Source organism: Neltuma alba, unplaced genomic scaffold, assembly GCF_004799145.2.
Source record: "Neltuma alba isolate B1F8T4 unplaced genomic scaffold, ASM479914v2 tig00012007_pilon, whole genome shotgun sequence".
Classification (NCBI taxonomy): Eukaryota; Viridiplantae; Streptophyta; class Magnoliopsida; order Fabales; family Fabaceae; genus Neltuma; species Neltuma alba.
In genome coordinates this window covers 91,422-119,131 of record NW_021636578.1, presented here as the reverse complement: position 1 = coordinate 119,131, position 27,710 = coordinate 91,422, and the positions used below count along the sequence as shown (strand labels likewise).

The 27,710-nt window shown below is 37.0% G+C and overlaps 4 protein-coding genes across 6 annotated transcripts; 1 reads left to right on the top strand and 3 right to left on the bottom strand.

Annotated features, from left to right (window-relative positions):
• Nucleotides 1–3,589: 3,589 nt before the first annotated feature.
• On the bottom strand, nucleotides 3,590–5,484 carry LOC114720911 (tobamovirus multiplication protein 2B-like). The gene is made up of 4 exons (XM_028906648.1): nucleotides 5,407–5,484; nucleotides 4,291–4,356; nucleotides 4,137–4,201; nucleotides 3,590–3,746 (listed from the first exon to the last, which is right to left on the bottom strand). The coding sequence occupies exons 1-4, from the start codon at nucleotides 5,482–5,484 to the stop codon at nucleotides 3,590–3,592; spliced, it is 366 nt and encodes a 121-aa protein (XP_028762481.1).
• A 3,143-nt stretch (nucleotides 5,485–8,627) lies between these two features.
• On the bottom strand, nucleotides 8,628–26,420 carry LOC114720934 (uncharacterized). 2 transcript variants are annotated; one of them, XM_028906680.1, is made up of 3 exons: nucleotides 26,410–26,420; nucleotides 8,993–10,179; nucleotides 8,628–8,868 (listed from the first exon to the last, which is right to left on the bottom strand). In XM_028906680.1, exon 2 carries the CDS (start codon nucleotides 10,123–10,125, stop codon nucleotides 8,998–9,000), a length of 1,128 nt encoding a protein of 375 aa, XP_028762513.1. In that variant the 5' UTR covers nucleotides 10,126–10,179; nucleotides 26,410–26,420; the 3' UTR covers nucleotides 8,628–8,868; nucleotides 8,993–8,997. The 2 variants fall into 2 exon arrangements, with proteins under 2 accessions (XP_028762513.1, XP_028762512.1); XM_028906679.1 differs by lacking the exon at nucleotides 26,410–26,420 and having other exon boundaries at nucleotides 8,993–10,402.
• On the top strand, nucleotides 12,671–19,996 carry LOC114720931 (pyruvate kinase isozyme G, chloroplastic). 2 transcript variants are annotated; one of them, XM_028906677.1, is made up of 12 exons: nucleotides 12,671–13,013; nucleotides 14,007–14,282; nucleotides 14,678–14,843; nucleotides 15,409–15,543; nucleotides 15,669–15,779; nucleotides 15,933–16,021; nucleotides 16,298–16,360; nucleotides 17,053–17,228; nucleotides 18,156–18,258; nucleotides 18,386–18,534; nucleotides 19,304–19,412; nucleotides 19,500–19,613. In XM_028906677.1, the coding sequence occupies exons 1-12, from the start codon at nucleotides 12,795–12,797 to the stop codon at nucleotides 19,611–19,613; spliced, it is 1,710 nt and encodes a 569-aa protein (XP_028762510.1). In that variant the 5' UTR covers nucleotides 12,671–12,794. The 2 variants fall into 2 exon arrangements, with proteins under 2 accessions (XP_028762510.1, XP_028762509.1); XM_028906676.1 differs by having other exon boundaries at nucleotides 12,672–13,013; nucleotides 14,001–14,282; nucleotides 19,500–19,996.
• On the bottom strand, nucleotides 20,487–25,069 carry LOC114720930 (protein NRT1/ PTR FAMILY 7.3). Its single transcript, XM_028906675.1, has 5 exons — nucleotides 24,941–25,069; nucleotides 24,715–24,829; nucleotides 22,499–22,716; nucleotides 21,837–22,399; nucleotides 20,487–21,721 (listed from the first exon to the last, which is right to left on the bottom strand). Exons 1-5 carry the CDS (start codon nucleotides 24,965–24,967, stop codon nucleotides 20,851–20,853), a joined length of 1,794 nt encoding a protein of 597 aa, XP_028762508.1. The 5' UTR covers nucleotides 24,968–25,069; the 3' UTR covers nucleotides 20,487–20,850.
• Nucleotides 26,421–27,710: the final 1,290 nt, after the last annotated feature.

The following is a 27,710-nucleotide window of genomic DNA, read 5'->3' as shown; positions in this document are numbered from 1 at the left end:
TGATGCGCCCGAATATATTCATGAACCAATGCCAATCACCCCGTCCTTTGATCCCTTCTTTTTTTTTTCCATTTTCTTTCTTTTTTTGTTTTCTCAAAAATATTGGGTTCACATGCCACACGGCGACAACAAATGTATTTGTTAGGATTTAGGCATTTAGGAAACCTCGTCTTTTATTTTGATTTTTCTCCATACATTTTTTAATGTTTTATTTTCATGATACATGTTTTTAATGTTTCATGTTCATGGTGCGTGAATATCAATTACTTGTCTTCGTTGAATATATCCAGAATTCGAGTGAGAAAATAATCACTGCGATTTTCCCCATTCCCTAAGTAATATTCCTCCAGTCCTTAATATAAGACACATTTAACTAATTTGATTAGATTAAGGAAGTTAGGTAAGTTAGTTAATTATAAGAAAAGTAACACATTTTTCCTAAAATACCATAATTATCTTTTTTAATACATCATCTCACTCTTTTACTTGATTATGGTTGAGAGAGTATCTATAGAGTTAATTTAGAGAAAATTGATAAAATGAGAAATGAATCTTATATTTAAGACCAAAACCAACTTAATAATTAGTTCCTATATTAAGGACTGGAGGAGTAGCTTTTTTTAACTCACTATATATTTTTATATTTTTAACTGAGTTTGAGTTTTAGTTTTGTCATTTTTTTCATTTCCATACTTGATATCATTCAACATATCGGGCTTTATCGATTCGTAAGGACTTGAATTTGAGTTTAACGATATTGACTTCGTTAGTATGGAGAAGTCGATGTTCAACGATGAAGCTTGGTTTTCAACATTTGAATTCAACTCTGTTTTCTTATTTTTCAAATTTGATTTTCAACATTTGAATTTTACATAGTAAATATTAGTGGTCATATGAAGAAAAAACACATGCACATCTTGAGCGGTCTCATACTCTCATGCGTTTATATAATGGAGATGAACCGCATAGGCATACCTTACTACATTTTTTCTTTTAATATTCATAACATTAATGAGTATTGATTATATCTGAACTTCAGCTTATAGCTAACATTGCACCCTATGAAATGCATGTAAATGTCTTAACAAATTGGTTTAAAAGATAAATTCAATATTAACTATTCAATGAACATGAATATTAATGATTTGTCCTTATTAAAGAGCCAAAATTTAGATACAAAAATAATCACAATGATTTTTCCATGTAGTAATGTCTTGTCATAATGTTAAGTAAATATTCAAGTGTAAATAAGTGGTATTGAATTGAATGGTATGAAATCTATCAATTGGCGTAGCATAGTCCCAAAACCAACAAACTTGCCCTAAATTATTCATTGTCCCACATGTTCGGTGGTGAAAGTACAAATAAGAGCGATGAGGTTGTCCTCAGATTCCAAGTGATTGTGCCCAATTGTACCATGGAGGATGCATTTGTGCCTAATTCAACATCATCATCATGATTCTTTATTTATAGCTATCTTTCAGTCCTATCTGAAATACCAATAAATTTTAAATGTGAACTCTTCTCGCAGTCAGAATTTAAATCTTTGCTTTTTTTACCCCTTAACTCGAAACATTCTGTTGTGATGCAATAAACTTCTATTGGACATATAGCAACACATAAGACCCAAATATGAATTTAGCGTTAGCGGCATATGATGTCCAATATCATGGCCAATAACATAGTATCCTCGGTCCTAATTATAACACCTTATTATAAACTATAAACGAGATCTTATAACAAGTGGTATTGAATTGAATGGTATGAAATCTATCAATTGGCGTAGCATAGTCCAAAAACCAACAAACTTGCCCTCAATTATTCATTGTCCCACATGTTCGGTGAAAGTACAAATAAGAGCGATGAGGTTGTCCTTAGATTCCAAATGATTGTGCCCAATTGTACCATGGAGGATGCATTTGTGCCTAATTCAACATCATCATCATGATTCTTTATTATAGCTATAGTATTACATTGCTATCTGAAATACCATTAAATATATAAATGTGAACTCTTCTTGTAGCGAGAATTTAAATCTTTGCTTTTTTTTTTTTACCGCTTAACTTGAAACATTCTGATGTGATGCAATGAACTTCTACTGGACATATAGCAACACATAAGACCTAAATATGAATTTAGCGTTATCGGCATATGCTGTCTAATATCATGGCCAATAACATACTACCTTCAGTCTGAATTATAAAACTTTATTTGTAGACTATAAACGAATCTTATAATTGAGATCGGAAGTAATATTATAGACTGAATTCTAATTTAATTATTTTGCTCCCATGCCGTCTTATATTGGCGTTTGCTCATAACTAATTGAGTAGCATTTAAATTATTAAAATCAAATCATAATGTTTAATGTTTGATCAATCTAAAACAAATTTGTAGAAGCATAAATATTCCAATAGAATGTGCCTTGGACTTGTGCGAGCGCGCGCAGCTGATAATAGAAAAACTTAACATTTACCTGTACAAGTTACTCATAACTGATGTTTTCAGTTTTAACATAGAAAAGTAAGATAAAGACTCGGCATTCATTTTTTTTTTTTATAACTTACTATTAACTACTATATGATAATTCCGACCAAAAAAAATAATTATATGATAATATGCAACTAATCTCCCAGCCTTTAACATTCCCTGCCAAGTACATTCGGTCATCCATTAAAATTTCGAAATGTATGACCCCAGAAGGCCAAAAAAAGAAAAGAAAGAAAGAAGAAAGAAAGAAGAAAGAAAGAAAAAGTAATGTAGAGCCCCAAATTGCATTTATAATTAAATTAATATATCGACCGCAGATTGCCATTCCCCAACCTTTCTACGTGTCATGCCGTTTACAAATAAGGGGACAAAATGTAGTGACTACTGAGAGCGAAGCTTGCGACATCAAATTATTTATAATATAAATGAAAGCTGAATACACATATATGTCCGTATGTACGTACACATGCACTTGTATCTCTCAGCAGCCTAACAATGACACAAGTTTTCCGGACATGATCTACAACACGTAATTAGGGGACACAGTGGTTATAGCATCTGGCAGCTTCTTCTTTATTTATTTATTTTTGATACAACAGAACGGAAGTGGCAGCTTCTTCAGTTGAGCTTTGCCCAAAAAAAAAACAAAGCTTCTTCAGTTGAGCACGAGTATACCATAAACTTCGGAAACTAGGACATTTTTCCCCAAGTTGTGAGTTGCAGGAAGACCTTAAGATGGAACATAGCTGATTAGCTAGTGCATAATAATCGAAGTGTAACTTCCAAATCTTCCAAAAAATATTGGATGATTAAGGGTGAGGCTCCCAATAAGACGGCCACAAAGCCTGCAGCACTTTCACCATTGTTCCATACCTTAAGGTTGGTTTGCCGGCTCACGCTCCTAATATAGGAGAAAAAGATTGAAGGAAGTGTCATGTACAGCACCAAAGGCAATAATCAAGTTAATCTCACAATTCCTTTTGTTTTGTGTGTGTGGAAAGTAATGGAAACAGGAAGTGTCGATATAGTCCCAGAGCTCCCAGTTGAAATTGTCTTCTAGTTTTTACTTTTTGACTCTCCCATCAATGTTTATTATGCTTCAACCTGAAACTTGGAAGCATGGCAGAGCGTACCTCACTATGCCACTTATATCAGAATGCACAAATGCAGCCAGAGACTTAGAGCCACTATACCTTCTGGGGAGGATGAGCTTGAGAGAGAGGACTAAGCTGACAGCTTTCCATGTTTGCAAGTAACTGAACAACAGTCTTCAAGTGCGGAACACTGTAAAGAGTTGCAACTCAAGTTAAACTTAATCAAGTCCACCACGTGATTATGTGGGGAACATAAAATTTTGGCGCAAAAATCATGTGGCACTCAAATTATTAGGCCCTATCGCTGTGGCTCAAAATATGCATAATTAGCAATATATCAACGTTTATAATATCCTACCAACTGCAAAAGTTTAATCTATATGATGGATTTGCGCAGTTGAAATGATTTGATCAGTCACTCTGAGTTCGGAAAAAGTTTAATCGAGCACAGTTCTTGGTGACATTAATTTCATGCTTCCTTATGAGAATTTTATATGTATCCTGGGTTCAAAGTTATGGTACTGAACATCTCAATAAAAATGAAGTTCAGACCTTCGTAGTCCACTTTCCATATGAGCATCAAGAGTTGAAATTACCCCAGGCATGTGGCCTAAAACCTGCAGCAGAAAAGGCTAGAGACAATGACGCTATCACAGTAAACTGCGAGAGTTGTTCAAGCTTATCCATCAGTAGAAGATAAACATACTTGCTCTGTATTCTTGATTGTAGAGGCCTTTGCCAAAAGGTTTTTGGGAAGCTTGACGAGTTGGGCCTGCAAATAATGTAACATTGTCATACAGAACAAAAACACACATGTGCCAATAATGTGCAAAAAGGCATAAGCTCAACAACACAAACTAAGTTGAGTCGTTTTAAACTAAATTTTAGGCTGTTGATTATCAGAAGGTAGAATCTGCCATAGTTGATAGAAACGTGCCAACAGATAAGTGGAGGAGGAAGTACGAAAATGAGGACATCTGATGCCTCGTTTCAATCACCCCCCGTATAAATTCAGCAACTGTTCGTAAAATAAAAAGCTTCTTTTTCCAGGAATCTAAGCAATCGGAGCATCAATTCTCAAACAGTAAACCTCCATGACAGGAGTATTTAGCATATTCTTCTGATCATCAGTTTCTAGGCTAGCATGAAATTAAACTCACACCAGAGAAGGACTCTTCTACTGCCAAGTCCTCTGAAAACATAATATGGGTTTTTTATAATAGTGCTCAGGGCCAAGAAAGAAAAGAAACGTGATAGTCAAGCAAGAATAAGGAACAGAAATTTGGGAGGAAAAAAAAAAAAAAGGAAGTTTATAATGCTAGCGTTATCTCTGTGCTGACCGCTTTTGTGTTTTTTTTTTTTGGGGGGGGGGGGGCGCCACACCTGTAATAGAAATGCACAAAATCTTGAATGTTGTCACATGGGAAGAATGATCTAGTAGCTCGTATGCAATGCAATAGGGAGATTTAGGATCCGTTTGGAATAGCCTATAAGCAACCTTTTAATCGTGATTTACAGAAGTAGCTACATAGACTCAGAATATCAATAACGTATTATTTTATTTGTGCTGGTCTGAATCTAAGTTCTTCTGAAGAACGAACAAATTCTTCGACACAGAACTTCATGTCACAATGAAATACAAGTTCATTGTCAGATACAATGGGCACATACGAGCTTATTTACAAGTTCAATCCACCAAATTCGACAGCGTAAACAGAGGACAAACTGGAGGGGGGGGCAAAAAAAACAAAGAGGAAAAGGGAGAGGACTGGGCAGGAGAAGACTGTTGCATGAGTTGGAGGAGGTTAGAGGTAGACTGCACAGCCTGAGAAATCTGATCGGCCACCACGGCTTTGGCCGTTCCTTCTCTGCTGCTCCTTCCCCCGGCCGAGGACGCCATCATTCGCCAGAAAGATACAGGACGCCGGAACTGTGATGGGATGGTGGGCAATCTGACAAGTGACAATAGAAGACGGTTTTTTTGGTACGATCAAAAGCTATGCCCTTGTATACCAAAAAAGATTAAGCCCTTTTCAACTAATTGGCTGCAAGCTAGCTTTCTAGCCCACAACCATTCCTTCAATGGATCCTCTAGGAACCTCACCATTATCCCTCTCACTGAAAGAAGTGTTCACATTTACGCTATGTTTGGTACGGGGTTTTCGGAGGGGAGGGGAGGGAAGTTGCTCCCCTCCCCTTGTTTGGCTGGTATAATTTTTTAGGAGGGGAGGGGAGGAGCTCCCCTCCCCTCGTTTGGTTAAGATGTTTTTTAAAGAGGGGAGGGGTTCTTCTCTCCCCTCCCCTTCCCTTCTAGCCTCCCCTCCAAAAGTGGGGTTTTTTGGAGGGGAGGTGAGAGATGATATTTTAATTCCTTATATGCCCTTTCGATTTGTTAACCTCTAATCAATCATAAACATTTCTACATAATAGAGTTCTTTTGAGCATCTAATAAGAGGTTATTAAGATAATTATCTCCAAAATTAGTGAGCATTTGTAAACTTTTTTTCTCTTCTTCTAATTCTAAGAGGCCGTTGGTATTTTCTTTCACCTTCAAGGTCTTTTCTCTCACTTGTGACTTTTTGTCTTGATATTCTATAAGTGTGTGACTGTATCTTGTAAATCAAAATTAGTGAATTGTATTATATAATATATAGTTATATCTTAACAAAATAAAAAGTGAGAAAATTCATTTAAATTTTATGAGGCTAAAATAGTCAATTTTTTTTTAGAACAAAATAAGGTATTATTAAAATTGCTCCCTCCCCTCCCCTCCAATCAATCCAAACAGGAGATCATTAAAATCCCTCCCTCCCCCCCCCCTCCCTCCCTCCCCTTTGTAGCTACCCTCCCCTTTCCTCCCCTCCCCTTCCCTTGATTAAAATCCCTCCCCTCCCCTTCCCTCCGTCGAGCCAAACATAGCGTTAGTGTCAAACAGTGTCTCGAATGGAATTGTCTCCAATAAGATGATACCTATGCTTTAGCTGAAAAAAAAAAAGCCATCAAGACTTTGACATATTAAAGCTTTTCTCAATATAATTATGTTAAGTGCCAAAAAAAATAATTACATCATGACGTCATTGGGTTGCGAAAAATTATTTTTGAGTGGTGTAGATTACAATTTTAAAAATAATTCGTAATTTTAATGAAAAGTGATTATAAAAAAGTTGTTTGTTTGTCATAAATATTAATACAACAATTTTTTTTAGCTTTTGTACGTTCAAATATAATTCATAAACAATACTAAGCCAATAGAAAATATTTGATTAAAAAAATTATAATTATAACTCAATATCTTCACATTATATTTACATTTTTTGTATTTATTTTTACTGACATTATGTTTCAAAATGTGTAATTAAAATATAATGAAACTGTTTATTCATTGTTTTTCTTGAGTATAATTATTTAAAAATTCCGCCTTCCCGTGGCAATGCACAGGGTTGCAGCAAGTTAAGCATGATGATAAGACACATGAGCATTGAGTTAATCGAACTAAATCTAAACAAAAACACCAAAACATTGAAGAGTAAAGACACACCGATTTTGTTAAAACACACACCCCGTCCCCGGCCAAAAAAAAAAACACAAAACAAGAAAAAACGACATTCCAATTTTGCGCCTTCTTTTAACTGAAGTTTGAGCAACCTGAACTCTCGAATCAAAACAAAGACATGGAGATCAAGCAAAATATGAGGCTTTACCGTGAACAGTGAACAGTGATCAGTATCATTAATTTGCGGTAATTAAAAAGCCTAGGTATCATTAAGTATCGTAAGGCTTGTCATTGAACCATTTTGTTTGTTTGACCTTAAGATTTTATCCAAACCAACTACGGTAGCAAGAAAGACGTGATGTGTAATTCATTTTATAAGTTTTAATTTAAATTTGTTTTAATATTTAATATATTTTTTCAATTTTGTTCTTAATTACTTCTCTCTTGTCACATGTTCCGTACATTTTTTAAAATCATTTTTTATTATAAGAACATATTTGAAAATAAAAATATATTTCTAACCTATTTATTATTTTTAAGTAATTTTAACTATTTATTCGTTATCCATAAATTAATTATTTAAAACTTATAAAAAATAGTAAGAGGGAGTAGATGACAGTTAGATGGGAGCAAAACCCTCACAAAATGGTGCAGAGTCTGGATTCTTGGAGACTGAAGCTTCCCTCTAAAATTTACGCATGTGAATTTCAAGTTCTTGCTGCATAGTCTGCCCGAAATCTGTTTTTTTTTTTTCCTCTTTCTTTTTCCCAACTCAATCAGGATCATTGATACAAAAAATATAAGGCCGTAAGAAGCTCCGCTGTCATGATGCAGAGGATTTAATTTCCAGCAGGTGGATTCACTTTCTAAGGCCTCAAATTAGGCAGAAATATGAGTGGCCAACGTTATCAAGTTGCAATAAATGCGATCCACTAAAACCCAGTGTAAGTAAGAAGAAAAATTTGCCTTCTTATTTTTTTGGAGATAAAATCTGCCTCCTTTATCATAAGTAAATAGAAGCATGCAAAATATTGAAGAGTACTAGGAAAGCATTATCCCCATGAAAGGTATAACAGCGATTTTATCCAGAGGAAAAGGACACTTTCCTAAACAAGCATTTTGCATACTTGACCGGAATACTGGCGAAGCATTACGACAAAAATAGTAAGCTCCGAAAACTCAACATCCGCAGAGGCAAAGAGGAACAGAGGAGATAGTATAGAACTCTGTTTCTTATGAAACATTAAAAATAATAAAAAGAATTGAAGTTGAGATTGAAAAAATATGTTAAAAGAGTGTTTAGTATAAGTGATTGTTTATTATTTAGAATTAGACAAATCCATACATGTGAACTGAAGAATACCGTGAGAAGATATGGTATTCTCTAATCCCATTTACATGAGATTATAATAAAAAATTACTTATACTAAACATTCTTTAATGGTTTTTCTTAATTTTAATCATAATTCTTACTTCTTATTTTCAATACTTCGTAGCAAATGTGACCAATAGAACCTGTTTCTTTTCTACATCTTCTATTATTTATTTACATCATTCACACTGTTCATCAATATTTGCAAAACTGGAATTCTAAAAATTACTCTGCCATTTGGTGCATCAGTTCTGCATCAAGAATTTCCTCTTTCATTGGACTAACAGGGAAGCCAATCACTTGTGTCCAGTTCAATACGCATAACATAATGCAGCTTTCTGGCTTATTAGTGATGCCAGTGCAATGTGAAATCAACTCATATCACCTAACTATTAGCGTATCAAGATTTATTCTGTTCACTGCGATTCCACGAAATCAATAAAGTATCATTAATTGACGATTGTTGCCCTCATAAAGACAGCAAAATCTGATTTTATATACATTTTAGGGCAGGGAAAGGATCTGAATAGCAGATGCAATTACCTTTACTAAGAGGAAGCAATCTTTAGGGCTTTCTGCAGCTCCGATTCCAGATCGCTCGCCAGACTATGAGACTTCGTTGGTTCTTTTTGTACCTTCTCTTCTTTCGCATTCTTTTTGCTTCTCCAACGTTCAAACTCACTAGAGCTCTCGCCAGAACGTTGAGAAACTTTCTTCCTAGTACCATTACCTTCCTCGCCGTGATTTCTTGTTGAAACCCTTTTTTTCATCTCATCTAACAAATTCTTCATCTCCCTGTTTTCCTTCTCTACACTCTCCAAGTCTCTCTGCATCGAAAAATACGTGCCCTTCAACAACTGCAAATCGTCGCCAGAACCGTCCATGCTCGGCTTATTCTTTTTGGCTTCCGTAACCCACTCTAACCCAATCTTGTTTACAGTCAAGGATGGCATTTCCAATCCCATATTCCCAGGAAAATTCAAACCCCACCGCAAATTCAATGATAGCCCTTTGGTCACTGGCATTGCCGTCCTGGCCATAACGGCAATTCCTGACGAAAAACTGGATCTTTTACTATTTCTTGCCACCAAAAACCTCTCAGAGGCAGACCTAATTGTTCCATTCGACTGACCCTCAGAGTTATTCACATGTGTAAAATTCGCACCCTCATCTCTTCCCCCACAAGGTTCCAATTTCAATTCCTTCCAACCCGACCAAGAATTTCCATCTCCCAACCCATTTCCTCCAATTTCACTTCTATCAAGGGACGGTACTGCTGAGGGCTCTCGAGAATCAGACGCAGACCCAGAAATCTGATCGGCGATAGGGTTCGAGAAGACGGTTTTATCGAAAGAAAAGTGACCGAATTGGGGTTTGAGGTGAAGAAAGAAAGTTGGGACAGGGACGTGTGAAGGAGAGAGAGAGAATCTGGCAGAAAATACGAGAGGGGAGTTGCGAGGAGAACCAGAAATACCTAAGCCAGATTTGAGGGAAAGAGAAAAAGGGAGGGAGGCGGTGTTGGTGGCTGTGGGGGTGTAAGAGAGCTTGAGGGATGGACCAATAGGGAAGTTGGTGGAGAGGGAGAAGGAGAAATCAGAAGCCGAGTTGGTGGTAGTGGCTGCGACACCAGAAAGGAAGGGTTGGTTGAATATGGTGGTGGGGACCTTCGCTGTCATAATTTGCCGGTGTTGATCGTCGTTCAAGGGGTCGTCTTGAAACTTGATTGAGAGCTTCATGTTTGAATCCAGATTTCTGAAATGTTTATCCTTTTCTGGTCGTTGTGAGACTTCTCATTCGAAGCGCGAAGCAACTGGCGGTTTATCCCGGGGAAAGAGAACAATAGCCTCGGAGCTCACTGGAGATGGGGAACGAACTAGGAATTGCGGTCTCGATTAAAAGAAAAAGGAAACGACCGAGTTTTAAATTTTTCAATCTAGTTCATATAATTTAGAATTTTCAAATCACTCCCTACATTTTGATACGAGGCACGGACGTGAGAGGGTTAATCCACCTACTGCTTTATCATAAAATTTTTAGTCCTTTCATTTGTTCATATGCCCTTACAACAAGAGAGTGTTTGGCAAGTAAGTGATAAAAATGTTTTTAAAAAGTATTTTTTTATAAATCGAGACAAACTCTTCTGTATATTTGTTTTGTATACAATAAAATTATTTTTAAAATTAAGATTTGGTATTCATTTAAACACCTTATAAATCTCATAAAATCATATTTGCAACACACATTCTCCTTATCTTTCTTTCTCTCAATTAGATGAGCAGCAAGGAACTGGTTCAACTCCCCGTACATTCTCAATGCTTTACAAGTCACCAAAGGTAGATGAATCCATTTCTAATACATTAACCCTTCCCATGCATTTTCAAAATCTTGCCTCTCTTTTGCTTTTCTCGGGGACGGATCTAGAACAGCACGCTGGTGGCAAAATCAATTTTATCATTTTCACAGGCGAATAAAAAATGAGGTTGAAGTATGATTGTTTTTTACTATCCCACCCCAAATCCTCTCACTTCTTCTGTTGTTTTTCCACCTTCACTCCTTAAAATTACACGTGGGGTTGAAATAAGAAGGGCCAGTGTGATGACAGCCGCAATAAGTAAAGCGACGGAAAAAAGAAGACTGAATTTAAACTTTAAAGTAGTGCTTGGGAAAAAGTTTAAGTATTGTTTTAGTGAATAGAGCTGTGACTGTTTAGGTCATAGCTCCGTACATGAAAATCAAATAGCATGAAAATAAAAAACGAGTTCACAAGGCACCTTTCGGCTCATATGGTGTGTTAGACCCATAATGTTAAAGAAATTCAGCTTCCCTCAAAATCGATGGATGTGACTTTCTTACCCAAGAGTTTCACAGGACTCTCATTAAAGGACCAAAATGCACTCCTCTCCTCTCTTATAGAAGCAAAAGACGCGAATGCCGATACGAGTTGTAGTGATTAACTGACCTATAACGATAATGAAGACAATGCTAGTTGCATGTACAACGCACAAGGCAAATGAGTCAATCTTTATACCCTTCCAGTACGCTCCTTTGGTTGCGCTTGGTAGGAAGTATTAAAAATAAGAAATTGAGATTGGAATTGTAATTAAGAAAATTTATTAAAAGAGTGTTTAGTATAAGAGATTGCTTGTTATATGAGATTAGTCAAACCTACGTATGTGGGATTGTCTAATCCACATAATAAGCAATTACTCATACTAAATATTATTTTAATAATTTTTTCCAACTGTAATCTCAATCTCAATCCCTCATTTTCAATGCTTCGTACCAAACGGGATCTTTGATCTCGGCTGAATGATTATCTTGTGTGATCTCCAAAGACAAATTTGTGTATTTTTAACTTCACAATTTCTTATTCGTCTTCTTTTTCACTATGAAATGACTGATGATTTTAACATGCATCAATGAGTTTTAGTCAAGAAAAAAAAATCAAAATTTAAAATTTAGACATGAAAAATTATACGATATTGAATTTTAATAATAATTCTGAAATCAATTGTCAATTTGTCACTCAGAAAATTAATTATAAATTTCCTATCTTCTAACTTATACATGTTTAAGTTTTTCTAAAATTAAGATAATAAAAGTTTAACAATTTAAATTAGTGCGAGTGGTAGAAGCTTTTGTTAATTTTAAAATTAATATTTGTAATCTTATATAATTATCAACTTATAATTTTTTTTCTACGCGTAAAGTATAAAATGTAAACGCCTCTTTTAAGGGGAACTAAATTTTAGTTCGTCAAGAAGGATTAATCTCTTTCATTAGAAGCTAGTCATATTATCAATTTATGACAGATCAATTTCAGATGAAGGGCACCTTTGTTTTTTTTTTTTTTTGGAAAAAAATAACCAAAAAGGCCATAGCATTCAACAATAACCGAAAGGAGAGTTTGTTAAAGGAAACAACAGAAAGGGGGTTTCTGTCCTTCTGACGGTTGCCTTTCCCTCAGTCCTAACCTCCATGAGTACGGCCGGGATTTGTGTGCGAGTCCGAGGCATGACTCGTGTTCCTGGCTCACGCGGGAACGTAACTTCAGAAGAAGACTGATTAATGAAATTATTAAAAGGAAATTTGAGAAGCAAACACTGGAAATGCTGTAAAAATAAAGAAGAGAATACTAGAAATATCCCGCTAGAATATGTGACAGGGTCGAAAAAGCGCAACGCAAACGATATTTCCTCTCGTCCAAGTGCTCGCTCTCAGTTAACCACAGAACGCACGCTGTGGCCCCTTCCGGAGCTTGGCTCCATTATACTCGTTGCCTGCCTCTGTTTCCCGTGACATTTCCGTTCTCTCCATTTCAGTGCTTACCTCTCAAGTCTCGACGATGGCAACCTCTAGTCTTCCATCTGGATTCTCCATGCTGAAGTCGGACCCCTCTAGGCATTCTGATCTCTGGACTTCCAAATATCTGGGCCAGCTTGTATTTGATTCTAACCCCAGGAGAAAATGCATCCGGCGGCAAGCTTTCGCTGTGCCCTCGATGAAGATCGTCGAGCATGGCCAAAACAGCGAAATCAAGTCTCCCAATGGTTATGCGACCGTTGTAAGTTTACTTCTGCTTCTAGTTATGACGAAGGTTCTTTTTCGCTTCTTGGCTTGGATGCTCTCTGTGCGTTGTTTTGCACCGTTGGCGCGCGAGGTGAGGTCCTTAGAACGTAAGATATCGAGTTTCTCGTATGGAGTAATGAAAAAGCTCGGGCAAGAGCTTCACTTAATGAACCACATATTATGTTCCTGATGCACTGCCTCTATCCCCAAAATATCGATGGGCATATCTAACATACATGGAGCATGGTCTCAACAACGGCAAAATTGAAATAGATGGAAGACATTTGTGCGTAAAAATACAATTATCAAATAGATACTCAAGTATCGATATCGATGGATTAAATCAACTAAATATGCATCTAAGATGTATCTGGTATGTTTATAACTCTCTAGAGGTTAAAACAGCATCCATATAAGTGTCAGTATTGTAATTTGGTCGACCGTTTTAAGAGTACTTCTTATCAAATTGAGTGTCTCTGTTTCACGCTTGTTCAGGACGATGCACCACCAACCTTGAAGTCTTGGCGTGGCATAGCCTACAACTAGTAGATTTATATATCTATTTTTTAATTGTCTGGTAGAACAGAAAGGCAGAGTAATCTTCGGGACCGAACAGAGTTGTTGTGAAATATGTAAATGACTGATTCATCACAAGTTTTGGGTATTTATACTTTAGTAGGACCTGCGGGGGGCATTGTTCGGGAACTTCTCTCCGCCTTAATTTGGGAAGTGTTCGATGCTCATGCTTAGGAGACACAAACCTGAAACTTCTCATGAAATGTTTTGTAATGCTCAATATGGTCTCTGTAAAATTGATTAAAAAAAAAACATGAAAATTGTGTATGGAGAGGTTTTGCAGTTGCTTATCTGGAAAGATACGTTGAACTTTTGAACCTTACAAATTGCCACTTTCTAGTGTAATATGTACATTTGCAATATCTAATTTGGATTCTATATGTGTGCTCTCTCTTTGATGTGGAAGGACCAGACAAATTCTTCATTTGAGCTGAAGCCTAGTAGCTTTGCTTCAGGGCTAGCAGAGGCAAATTTAAATCTACTCAGAAAAACTAAGATTGTTTGTACGATAGGTCCTTCTACCAGCTCACGTGAAATGATATGGAAACTGGCTGAAGGGGGAATGAATGTGGCACGCTTAAATATGTCACATGGAGACCATGCATCGCACCAGAAAACCATTGATTTGGTAAAAGAATACAATGCTCAGTTTGAAGATAAGGCTATAGCTATAATGCTTGACACCAAGGTAATATTCTTTTAGAATTTTCAACTTTCTCTATCCAGTGTTTTAACCATCAGATGTAGGCCAAAACTGGTCTATGCTGATTGTCATCTTATTGTTTGGTGGATTACTCTTGTAAATGACACTCTTAGTTTTTCTTATGAAAAATTTGACTGTTAATATGAAATTCCTTATTGAGAGCAGTTCCAAATTGCTTGACTTCCTGAAATAGTCTTTGCACATCACTTGTGTTAATATTAATAGTACTTGAATACTTGGGGTCTATCTTTCTTGCTTAACATTTTCAGGTCATACAACATACTTTCGTTTACACAATCTGCTTGGTGCCTTTTGAATTCTTGTATGTTGCATATAAGTTCTAAAGTTACAGCAGATTCACTAATGAATTTTCTTCACAGGGTCCTGAAGTTAGAAGTGGAGATGTTCCTCAACCAATTGTACTTCAAGAGGGCCAAGAATTCAATTTCACTATTAAAAGAGGGGTCCGCACAAATGACACAGTTAGTGTAAATTATGATGATTTTGTTAATGATGTGGAGGTTGGAGATATACTACTGGTTGATGGTAAGTATGGATACCTTGTGCATGCTTTGAAGTTGACCATGAGTTTTGCATGATGGAAATCCTGTTTCTCTCCACTCTAGTAATTGAGTTTCCTGTGTCTAAATCTGGAACAGTATATGTGGAAAAATTCTTCAACTTTAGTTCCTTTGTACTGAAAATTATTGATGCTGATCTGTAACTATAGCTGAACCTCTGGAAAACTACTTACTTGCGTCTAACTCCTTTGGATGATATATTATGTGGTTCAGATATTGGACAACATCTATAGAGAACTGCCATATTAATGGCCATCGTTAGGACAAGGTTTTATTGAGCCAACTAGTTAACCTAATTACAAAACATTGCAACAACAGCTATGTGCAGATTGAACAATATCTATCAATGGAATTTTGTCATTTACTATATTAGCTGCTTGCTAGTACCACCTTTCAGGAAATTAAATATGATTACCCTGTAACTTTATAATATATTTTTATACTTTTCATTTCCCTGTATCCATTTGTTATTTTCTTCAAATATAACCTGTTGAACGTTTTGAACTTTTGATTTCTTGTTTATGTTTCAGGTGGAATGATGTCACTTGCTGTTAAGTCAAAGACAAAGGATTTGGTTAAATGTGAAGTGATTGATGGTGGAGAATTGAAATCAAGGCGTCACTTAAATGTCCGTGGAAAAAGTGCGACACTTCCTTCCATAACTGGTATAGTGTAGTTTTGTGTGTTGATTGCACATAAATAAGGTTTCTGTTCTTCACTTGCGGATTCTTTTGATAAGCGACTGCCTTTGACAATTATATGCTCTTTGCCACATGCATCTACTTCACAGAAAAAGACTGGGAAGATATCAAGTTCGGGGTAGACAATCAGGTCGATTTCTATGCTGTCTCATTTGTAAAGGACGCTAGAGTGGTTCATGAGTTGAAGAACTATCTTAAAAGTACGCTGCCAGACGACTTTTTGCCTTCCTAAGCCTGTGTCTGAGTTTGTGCGTGTGTGAGTGGTTGAGCGTTTCCTTTGTTTTTTTTTTGGTTGAGAGTGCTTTGCTTCATAAAGTTTTTATGAACTGAATTCTTGTATGCCTTTTTTATAGGTCGCAATGCTGATATACACGTGATTGTAAAAATTGAAAGTGCTGATTCTATACCAAATCTTCATTCGATACTTTCAGCTTCAGATGGGGTGAGTTTCTCACTTGTCATATTAATTTTGGATGTGGATATCACATATCTGTAATGCCTGTTGGTAATTAAGTTGCAATAAAAACTTATAACTGATTTACAACTAAGTTTATACTGAATTGGTCCGAACCAGCTTATAGTTATCTGAACACCTTTATTTTGGATAAGTTGTCAGAACTCAGAAGTTGTGCTATATGATGGATCAAAGTACTATTATATTTATCTTTGGTGTAACATCCAGTTTGATTGCTAGACTTAACTTTTATTTAATTGATAGGCCATGGTTGCTCGTGGGGACCTTGGGGCTGAACTTCCAATAGAAGAAGTTCCTTTATTGCAGGTGAACATGATGCACATATTAACATCATATCTCTGCCATTTCATTAAAACTTATGAGTATAATTCTTGAGATAATCTACAAATGATAAATTTCATCATTTGTGTTGGTACAATATCACTAAACATTATAGTTTTAGTCTTGTGGATGAAATATGAGCAAAGCTCTTCTTGCTGCTTGTAAACTATAAAATACAACATCATGATCTAAGGAAAAAGATGAATGCTCGACTGTGATTATTAGGTTTATTATGAACTCATTCCCTTGTCGTAAAGGGAGATAAAGCCTATTAAACTTTGTGTGCACTTATAGATTTATGTATTGCCTATAAATGACCGAACTCTAAAAGGAGAATTTTAATCTCAAAACCATGAAATAGTTGGCAAACAAGTTCACTGGATGACTCGGGTTGTTGAGAGTTTCAAGTTAGAAATTTGATATGGAGAACCCACGTAGCATTTTATCTAAACATGGCAGTGGGATGCTAGATGACGGACATGCAATATGTTGTATCTTAAATATGATTTTTCCTCTGTTTTAATAATTTTTCCATATTAAGTCTGCATAAAGGGCACTGCTATTTCTACCGTTGTGTCTTACCATTACCCTGAAATGATGATATATCTTTTAACTTATTTCTAAAAAGTGAGAGTGTGATCAATTCTGTGTTCTGTCCCATTCACTCCTTGAAACAGGAGGACATCATTAAAAGATGTCATAGCATGCAAAAACCAGTAATCGTGGCCACTAATATGCTGGAAAGCATGATTGGTCACCCTACACCGACGAGAGCAGAAGTTTCAGACATTGCAATTGCAGTAAGAGAAGGTTCTGATGGAATCATGCTTTCGGGAGAAACTGCACATGGAAAGTTAGTTCGCTTTTCTGACTCATCTATATATGTTATAATGCGTATGACCTGATAAGATATAATGCATAGTCATGTATGGCTTTCAAGTCAGAAGAACAGGTCTATAAGATTCATGAATTTAATGTTCACTGACTGATTTTCTTGAATTATTTAATACTTGCTTCTGTTCTCAGACACTTTTGGCTGGGAGTCATTGTACTTGTGAGGCTTAAAATTCATCATTCGTAAAATTTCATAAATCTCTTGAATCATATGTAAAAATTTCTGTCCCCAGTTGAATGGGAAGTTAGCAAAAGGAGTCAACTGTATGAAATTGGAAATTCAAAGTACAGATTTACTGTAATGGGAAATCGAAACTGCTAGTGGAGGAATCAGATTGTGTTTTACACTGTACTGTTAAGGGTTCTTTCTGGTACTTTATTTTATAGGCTTCCTTGATAAAATTTTAGATAAGTGCTTCACTTAAAGAGCCCAATATGGCAATCCTTTAATACAAAGTTTGCTTTTTCAGTGTTTTGGAACGTCCCCATCATTGTATATTCAACAATTAAAAGAACCAGTTAAAAACAGCACGAAAATGAAGTCTTTCTATTTGTATTGTTCTCTCTTAATTCGTAAGAGATTAGATAAATTAAGCACTTTATTGAATATTTACCTTGTGCAAAGAAAGGTGAAACTATTAGCCTATGCTGGGTTTATATTCTCTTGTTTCTGGGAAAGTCAATATCTTCGCTTCTTCCCCCCCCCCCCCCAAAGAAAAAATAAATGGATTTTTTTTGCTACAGAACCACCTGCCATTTAATGATTAAACTAGGGTCTTTATTGTTTTGTTACATACAGTGTTTTTCTCTCTCGCTGAGCTTTGCATTTGATGTACTTTCTTGATAATCATAATGAAATTATATTGAAAAAATTACAACTCTTCAGATATCCACTGAAAGCTGTAAAAGTGATGCATACAGTGGCGCTAAGGACTGAGCTAAGCGTTTCAAGTAGCGTGGCTCTTCCCAATCAGTTAAGTTCCCATGAGGCAAGTGCTAAATTTACAAAGAAGTCTTTCCTCGTAACCTAGGTATTTACTTTTAGAGTTTAGTTTCCTATCTTTTCATCCATGCTCCTTTGAAATCTAATCAAGTTTTGTTCTATTGTTTTGACAGAGCCACATGGGAGAAATGTTTGCTTTCCATGCAACAATTATGTCTAACACCCTTAATAATCCAGTAATTGTTTTTACCAGAACAGGATCCATGGCTATCCTCCTGAGCCATTATAGGCCTCATTCGACAATCTTTGCATTCACAAATGAGTGAGTATTAGCTGCATGTATTTTATTTTTATTTTTAAGAATAGTTTCAAATGGGCGCCAGGCATGTACCTTGGTCTTGTTTTGCTTTCCTTTTTTGGAAGCAATAGTAATAAATGGTGGATTTTGGGGGCTTGATCAATAAAACCACTATCAGGGCAGCAGTCAAACACCTCGTTATTCTTGATTTCCAACTTGACTTGTATCTCATCCGGTGCTTATAGAAAACGATAGACGGAGACAACCTGGACCCTTATTTGAGACAATATTTACTGGTGTATCATAGTGCTGTACTGGATTGTCCAGTTAGAAAGAGTTAGTGTCGTATAGTTAACCATCAATGACATGCTTGGCTCAAGTCTTAAATCATTAATATTTTTCAAATTTACTCTCAGACGGTTCTCTTGGATGCTGTTGATAGATCTTATTCAATTTCACTTCTTTTTTGGAACTTCGCCACCCAGCTATTGTGAATCAGGAATCCATCTGGACAAAGTTTATGCTATCTAATTTGGTCCTCTTTGGTATTTAACAATTGTATTTTACTTATAAAGTATATGAAAATATTGACTTCGTGGAGGATAACTTTTTTTAGAGCACAGAGACACACCATGATCTCCTTCCCTCCTGAAAAATATATATTACTGTTCACTGATGTTTGGTAACTCTTTTGGCTTAACCAGATTTAAGTTTCAGGACTGTTTTATGGTTTCTTGAGTCATTATTATCCTGCATCTTCACGTATTGATCTAACATGCTTTTTGTTTGGCAGAGAAAGGATTAAGCAGAGGCTTGCGCTTTATCATGGTGTCATGCCCATATACATGCAATTTTCAAATGATGCAGAGGAAACGTTCTCCAGAGCTCTCAAGCTACTGCTGGTAAGTAATATGTCTGTAATTTCTACTCGTCTTTCTTCCATTAATGTTGTCTTTTCTAGTGGATTTAAAGGATTTTTCATGCTTCAGAATAAGGGGCTTGTAGAGGAGGGGCAACATGTTACTCTTGTTCAAAGTGGAGCACAACCAATCTGGCGTGAGGAATCTACTCACCACATTCAAGTTCGTAGGGTTCAAGGATGAAATTCCTCTCTGAAGGGGCTTTCTCCCCTGATGATATTTTACAGCTGCAAGTTGCATTAACTTTTCATTAGATTCTCCCCCCCCCCCCCCCAAAAAAAAAAAATGATACCTCGAACTATAGCGATCGATTTCGGAAACACCGAAGTTGAAAATTGTTGGCATTCACAAAATCCAAAGTAGGGGCTTAGCTGTAGGGCACTTAAAGCTGTGTCTAATTTTTGTTTACATAAAGTCATCTTGGTTTTTTTTTTCCCCCCCTTTGCTGAAAGAAAGTCATTTTGATAGCTCCGCGTGTAGCTCTTTCTACAGCCCTTGGCGGCATACTAGTTTTGTGATTTGATCTGATGATGAGGGGCCATATCTTCTTTCAACTTCGTGCCACAGCTGGCTTGTCTGTTTCTGTTATTTTCCCCCTTTTTTCTTTCTTTGTTTTCTTTTTCCCCTTTGCTAGTGCTGATAAACTGACGCGGTCGGCAATTGGCGCCTTTCAATGCAATTTGTCAAATTCTTGAATAATATTTTCAAGTTTTGGTGTTTAGTCCTGTTTTATTGTCAACGTAACTATAGGCTTTGACGTTTGAGTCTATCGGCTCGGGTTTTTCTTGGTAGTGGGATGTCTGCTTCAAATAGGTGAATTAAATTTATCATTTGATTTTTAGGAACTCTCAAGGATGAGAAAATTTTAAATAAACTCATCTTACAGAAAATTAGTAATCCAGATTGATTATAAGTAAATGTGCGAGCATGTTAAATATAAATTTTATCAAGAAGTGTGTTTAACATGCTTAATGTCTTATGATTAATTTGATTTCCATATCTTTCGTGACTTGAGTATACTTTAGAATTTTGCTCGAGCGTGCCAAGCTGTGCGGGAAAAAAAAAGTTTTGAGACTCGGAAATCACTTGTACATATCACAATATACTCTGGCGATGGAACAAACAGATGAGGAAGAAGGGATGTTTAAAGAGACCCTAAAACAGTCATTGCCTCTTGGAAGTTTTGGTTGAACCCAAATACACAAACCAGCACCGAGAAAGATAAACTGAAAATTACAGTTAGGGGTCATAAGAATGGTAAGATGGTAGTAGTATAGAAGAGGCTCGGGGAAAAAGGGCTTCTCTTACCAAACCAGAGAAATTTCCTTTTAAAACAGTTGTTACCATATGCAACCGAAGATATTGTGACTAGAGGCTCCATTCTTCCTCTTATTTATTTATCTGTTTTCGTCCTTTGAAGTCAGACACTGAGGCTGCCAGATTCATCATTCTCTTCATATTTCCCTTTCAGCTGTATACACTTATACCACCTCGCAGTGGCAATATACACCACTAAGTCTATGGAGGTCAAAGCAGCCAAGAGGAAGTAAAACCTATCCAAGTGGCCTTTGTTGAGATTTCCCGGTATCCACCCAGGCATGTGATCTTCAGTCGAAATCTTCATAACCATACTCACCAGCAAGCTACTCACATAGTTGCCCAGAGAGATCGATGTCATGCACAGTGCACTCCCAAAGCTCTTTAACCCATCTGGCGTCTGAGCATTGAAGAATTCCAACTGTCCGACATACATAAACACTTCGGAAGCTCCTATGAAAGCGTACTGAGGTATTTGCCAGAAGATGCTTAGAGAGCTGGTTCCGTCACAGTGTGTGCAGCCCTGATTTGCGTACTTAAGCCTATAGCACTCCACTATTCCGGCCGAGACCATTGCCATGATTGCTATCACAAGGCCAATTCCCATTCTCTGAAGCTCTGTGAGTCCCTTGGAATTTGTCTTCTTAAGCTTTCCGACCAGTGGGTCGAGAACTCGACGGTAGAGGAATATGAAGATGGCCACACTGAGGATGTCGAAGCTAGACATGCTCGCTGGTGGGATTCGGAAATTTGAGATTGTGGTTTTCATGGCCGCTCCTTGCTCCACGAACAGGGAAGCCATCTGTGTGAAGACCACCGAGTATATTATGGTGCACAGCCAAATCGGAAGAAGCCTCAGAACGCACTTCACTTCTTCAACTTGACTTATTGGACAGAGATGCCAGGGGTTGTGAACCCCTCGTTTCTGGTCATCTAAATCTCGAGACGACATAAATGCTGCTCGATCCAAGAACCTGCATTAACAAAAACACCCACTTAGTTCAACGACTTGGCTGCCAGTATGATTTGATATCCTTTTATGTATTCTCATTGTATATCTGGATAGCGTGATGAGCATCAAGCACTTACTTAAAACCATGGGTATAAAGAATCTTTCTGTTGCTAGTTGTGGAAGATTCCTTAGCATCGCCGTCATACAACTCCTCTTCATTGGGAGGCATTTGAGCCCTGCATTTGGTGGATGCGGCAACAAGGACTTGACATAACCTGGAAAGAGGATTTCCGCTGGCTTTGAAGTGCCTGTATCTAGGGGTTCCCAAAAGGAACAAGACTAGGGCGGTGAAGGCGGAGCCGGCAGACACCCAGAAGCCGAGAGCCCACATTCCTTCATCCTCGAAGTAGACTAGAATGGTGTTCGAGAAAAGTGAACCCAGGTTCAAAGCAAGGTAGAAGTAGCTGAAGAAAGCCACCTTTGAATGGCTTTCCCTGGAGTGCTCTGCATCGAACTGATCAGCCCCAAACGTAGCAATGTTTGGTTGATACCCTCCATTCCCTAAGGCTATGAGATAGATGGAGAGATAAAACATGCCCATCTCTAACCTCGAATGCTTCCCACATTCAAGCTGTTCATTCCCACAATCTTTGGGTTTGATCAAGAACGCGTACGACGACAGCGACAGCGACACCAAACCCTGTTGAGTCATCATATCTTAATCAATTAGGTCACTTCTCGGGTCATCACTCAGATGATTTAATTGCTTGAGAAAAGGAAGAATAGGCGAATCACTTACAATGACGAAGATGACCTGGAAGACGGCGCAAGTTTTGTATCTTCCCCAGTAGGAATCACTGACAAAAGCGCCGACGAGGGAGAAAATGTAAACAGTTCCGGTCCACTTGCTGACATTGTTGGCGGCGTCAGCGTTGTTCTGGCCTAACACGCGAGTCAGGAACAGCACCAAGTTCACTCCGATCCCGAAGAATGCTAGGGTTGCCAGACCTTGGTTCACTGATTAATCACAAGTCAATTAATAATTAATCTCTTGTTAGTTAGTTAGTTACTTATTGAGCTCGGATCATTTGACGGCGGATATGTCCAGATTAACTAATTACGCTTCGACGACGTGTTGGATGCGCTTGATCACATGCGCGCTTTCTGGCGCTTCGCATATTTACGTGACTCAAGCACTTTTATATAGCTACAAGTTTGGTTAAGATCATCACGTGGATTATAACAAATCATTAGCTCAGTTTTCTCAGGCGTATTAATTAATCAGGACTTTGGAGTTAAATCTCTATGTTAAGAAAATTTGCATCGATCACTTCTGCACTACATCCTACCAATAAATAGGGATTAGATTAAAAATGGTAAATAATAACTTAAGTTACTTGTATTAGCTAGATCACTTCCATGTAGTTCAATAGTAATCTATTATTTCAATATATACCACAAAAGTATAATAAATATTTCCAAGAGGCAGTCGGAGGCCGAAAATGTTTGATACGAGGCTTTATATCCCATAAAAAGAGCATTAAATAGGAAGTATATTTCTTTTACGAAGCGTGTGTTATGGATCATATCTATAATACTTTAAGATATGAATAGCTAGTGGGAATCTTTATTTGCAAAAAAGATGTATAGGTTACTCTACTATATTAATTCTTTTTCAAAGTGATTTTCATGTCATTCCACATTAATAACCCTCTTCTATTCTTTCATTAATTGCGCGCGGCAAGGAAATTAAAAAAGGTCTATTCTTTAAATAATCGGGAGGCCTATTTTCTAGATATATAAGAAAAATAATACACCTCCAAACCTCTTGTACTAATTATAAGAAACGAGATCCTAAGATATGAGGCAGTATTGTATTAAAAAAGAAAGAAAAAGAAAAACAGATAAACAGCTTCAAACGCAAAAAGCGATGTGGTGATTAGATCGACCAAAAAACGCAGGTGGGATACGAGATCAAAGAGTTTAACGTTCATGCAAACGCTTGTTTGTTCACGACGGCGCTCTTGTCCCAGCACAGACGAAACGATAAGCTTCACAAATTGAATTTTCCTTGTAACTCTCGCACTCTTTTATATATGTGTGTGTATTAAACTCATCGGGAAAAAATGGAGAATGATTCAGATGCGAATGAATCTAGCTGGCGACACGTGGGAAGGTTCAAGCCCATGCAAGCTCGCTTGTAGAGATTACGTGTCAGGCTTGTGTTATTAAATGCTGAAGTTTCTGACTGGATCTATGGCCTCCTCTCACTTTTGTGGGTCCCATTTCCCACAGTGCCCGGGAGTCCTGACGGCTAATCCTAATTCCTGAATTGTTTTATAACGAAGGTCCTTCCAAAATCCTTCGTCTCTTTTCACCGTCCTTTTCTCTCGAGAAATTCATCCAGCTCTAAGGGATCGGTTCATTCTCATACACACACCTCTCTCATCATGCAAATGAGCACACAAACACACACACACATATATAGAGGAAAACGATAATGTGAATTCGATCGGAGCTGTTATATGTTCTTGCACGCAAAGTGTAACACGTTCCTGATGATCGTCGATCGATGCCGTTTATGTTGTCGTTTTCTTTGATTTCAATTTTAAACTATAACTCATTATATGAGGACCCCAAGCTTCCTCCTCTCTCTCTCTCTATCTCTTCCCTCTCATATATGACTGATAAGCTATCTATTCTTCTGTCGGCATGTTACTATCCATTCGTGATCTTCATCATCTCTGCTCAACAAAAGATTCCTGAAACTTCTACCCACCGTAAACTATACGCGTCGCATGTGCATGCAATCTCAGCCTTTTATTGGGAAGTGCGCACTAGTTCTAACAGGAGAACATTACCCAGCTGGTTTTCTGGGGATCTCCATCGGATGCGACTTGAAAGATTTTACTACGGCAGATTATATATATATTATAAAACGTGACAACGAATTTGATAAAAGAGCGAGAAAAAAAATATGGTCATGCAGTAATGTTGGGTGTGTGGGGAGCTTACAGAGTATGATAATTCCGGCGAACCATCCTCCGGATTTGTCCCTGATAGCCGGACGGCCATGCCAATCAACACTTCCATCGAGAGTAAACCCTTCTGGTTCTTCCTTGTACTTGCTCTGCACAAAGAATGCGCGATTCCATGAGCCACTGGGTCTGTCTATTTACTCAGAACATGAAGAGATCAACTAATATTGTGATCTCCGAAGAATGAGGGATTAATTACTGACCTGTTCACAGAGCCCCAGGCAAGCCATTGACGGTGGTGAGGAAGAAGGAAGCCGTGAGAGGTGTGTGGAATGGGGAGCAGAGGAAAGGTGTTGATTGGGATGAGAAGGCCAGAGAGAGATCAAGCGAGTGATTTGGTTCAGAAGAGGAGGAAATCGGGAGTAAATAAATAGAGGAAGCAAGTGAGGCATGAACGGTGGAGATTTCAGGGCAAAAAAGTTGGGTCATACACGTGGCAGTATCATCCTGAAATGTGTCTGAATGCAATTTTCTTGGACTAAAATACATGGCAAATCTTTGTCTTTTTCTCATCCCCACATTACATATACCACTATTTTCTTTTTTAAAAAAAAGTAATTATTCTCTCATTAAATCATCCAAACTAATGCGTCAATATAATCTAGAAGACGTATTCATTTGTGGTGTGCTACTACTAGTAGTAAATGCCAACTCTCTCATTGGCTGCAGTCTGCTTCATGCTGACACTCTCCATTCCAAGTTGATACATGCAAACTCACGTTTTGGCTTCCAACTTGCTTCCACTGAAACCAAACAAGCCGCAATTCATTAATCTGTTTGGTAAACTTCCGAGAGATCAAGCCATAGACTAATAATTAATCAACGTGGCCGTGAGTTAGCATGGGATTGAAGCTGTGATCTAATAATAATACGGTGGCAACTAAAATTAAAGTTACGAAGAGAAGGTAGTACAAAAGTGCAGAACAGAAGCAATTTCGTCCACTAAATTCTGGACTTGGCTTCAAGAAGGAATAAAATCGACTAACAAAATATGATGTTACAAGGGGGGCAAGGACAACGAGGAAAAATGCTCACTCACATGCTATTAATTTGCACTCGTTTGGAAACCTAGTTCCTTTTATTTCTCGCCATAGAAGTTAAAAAAAGTTCCTTCTTCTTAGCTGTCTTCTTCAATTCTGAACATAAATTTTCTGGTATGTTAGATTTCAAAGCAAGTAATTACCATAATAATTTTTGTACTTAGTTTCAAATGCCAACAATTTATTAGGCTCGTGTGGGAAATGGGAATCCCCCGAAACAAGTGTGAGAAAATGGATGTTATTCCAGGGAATATAACAGTCGCCTAGTTAAAGCTTTACACACTACTCACAAAGGATATGGTTCCATTATTCCATTAAATATATATTCTTGTTTTTATTCCTGGACAACAAACAAGGTTTGTATAATTCTTAGGTATCTCTTCCTTCAGTGGGAAGCCATGTATCCATATACTATATAGATTACATTATCTTTTCTTTTTAAATAAATTTGATATATATATATATATTCATGTAATGACCGACACCTTTATTGATTTTTCCATCTCAAGTGGCTGAAACATTCTCTAACAAAATTCCATGAATATGTTTATATACCACCAGCCTGTGTCCCTTAAAATCAGTGAGATAAGATTAGGGGGATATATCTTGCCCTTCCCTAGAAGTTAGGCAACCTGTCAATCAATTATGCAATTAATGATTTAACAACACATCTCAAATTTATCTGCCACCCAAAAAATTGTTAAATATTATTACAATTCAGTTGGAATATTTCTCTATTATATCTCTTTTAAGTGTTAGAGTCGAAACCAGAAGGGCTTTTTACCTTTTTCAACAAGTGTTAGTCCTCGATATTGCATTGATGAATAAAGTAGAGGGAAAGCTGATAAAGGGAAAATTAAGAATCGAGGTTTATTGTAATAATTGTCTTCCTTTATTTGAGTTTAGGCATAAATCCCAACCAAAAACCGTTTCTTCATTGGATTGAACATCTTCTAATTGCTGTGAGCTTCATTGTAATTGGCTGCTTTTACCAGATTTGGTTTGATACTTCCTCTGGCAGGTATCTGTAGCAAAATTAAATTATTCTTTTTGGACGTTCCTGTCAATGACATATTCAACGTAATAAAATTAGAAGCACAGTTAATATATATACTGTGTAGCAAATTTTCACAACATAAAAAGTCTTGCATTATTATATTATTAATGCCTTGATTTGCGCCGATATAATTCTTAACCACAAGTTCTGAGCTTCAGTTCTTTTTATAATCTTCATACAGGAAACAGTGAGAAAACTTGAGTGTTTAATAATGTTACTCCTATATATATATATATATATATGCTTACGAACATCATGATCGATGCTGCAGATAGATATATTGACAATGAAAAAGAAAATGAAGAAAAAGAATACACTTTAAGCCTTTCGCCGAACGGTAAATCTTGCTTCAAACTTGGAGCTCCAAAAAGTTGGTAAACTTTTTCGACGTCAATTTCGTCTCTCATTCACTCCCCATTCATTAATGAAGGCCGAAAGAGTCAAGCTTTGGCATCGCTGACTTTTGATTCAAAAAACAAAAAAAAAATCCCATAGGAATGGATTCATATTTCACACTGCATAGTAAAGAATTTGCTGACATATATACTGATGACTTTTTGGCAAAGAAATACACAATGTATAGCAGAGAATATGTATATATATCATCGGGTATATATCTTTGTGTTTCTGTGATGGATGTTTAATTCTTTATCAGATTCCCTCTCACTCTCATCATATATATTCATGTCTTGCTGCCACATGAGTACGCTGTTACTTTTACTTTCGGTGTCGAAAACAAGAATTCTACGAAATTTGACAAAATCTCCAAATAAGATGAAAACGTATTTTCCAGAAGTTACTTCCTGAGAAAAGAGTGCACGCTATCTTTACAGGAATATAATGTAAGGTCCAACTAGCAGTATAGAATCAGCATCA

Coding starts and splice junctions, on each gene's coding strand:
- LOC114720911 (XM_028906648.1), bottom strand. CDS start 5,484: ATGGCGTCCTCGGCCGGGGGAAGGAGCAGCAGAGAAGGAACGGCCAAA. Junction 4,357..5,406: donor CCGATCAGATTTCTCAGGCT/GTGCAGTCTACC, acceptor CATTATTTGCAG/GCCCAACTCGTCAAGCTTCC. Junction 4,202..4,290: donor CAATCAAGAATACAGAGCAA/GTATGTTTATCT, acceptor TTTCTGCTGCAG/GTTTTAGGCCACATGCCTGG.
- LOC114720934 (XM_028906679.1), bottom strand. CDS start 10,185: ATGAAGCTCTCAATCAAGTTTCAAGACGACCCCTTGAACGACGATCAA.
- LOC114720931 (XM_028906676.1), top strand. CDS start 12,795: ATGGCAACCTCTAGTCTTCCATCTGGATTCTCCATGCTGAAGTCGGAC. Junction 13,014..14,000: donor CCAATGGTTATGCGACCGTT/GTAAGTTTACTT, acceptor TTGATGTGGAAG/GACCAGACAAATTCTTCATT. Junction 15,780..15,932: donor GTTGAAGAACTATCTTAAAA/GTACGCTGCCAG, acceptor CCTTTTTTATAG/GTCGCAATGCTGATATACAC.
- LOC114720930 (XM_028906675.1), bottom strand. CDS start 24,967: ATGGCTTGCCTGGGGCTCTGTGAACAG. Junction 22,400..22,498: donor TCCAGGTCATCTTCGTCATT/GTAAGTGATTCG, acceptor ATGACTCAACAG/GGTTTGGTGTCGCTGTCGCT. Junction 21,722..21,836: donor CTTTATACCCATGGTTTTAA/GTAAGTGCTTGA, acceptor TTGTTAATGCAG/GTTCTTGGATCGAGCAGCAT.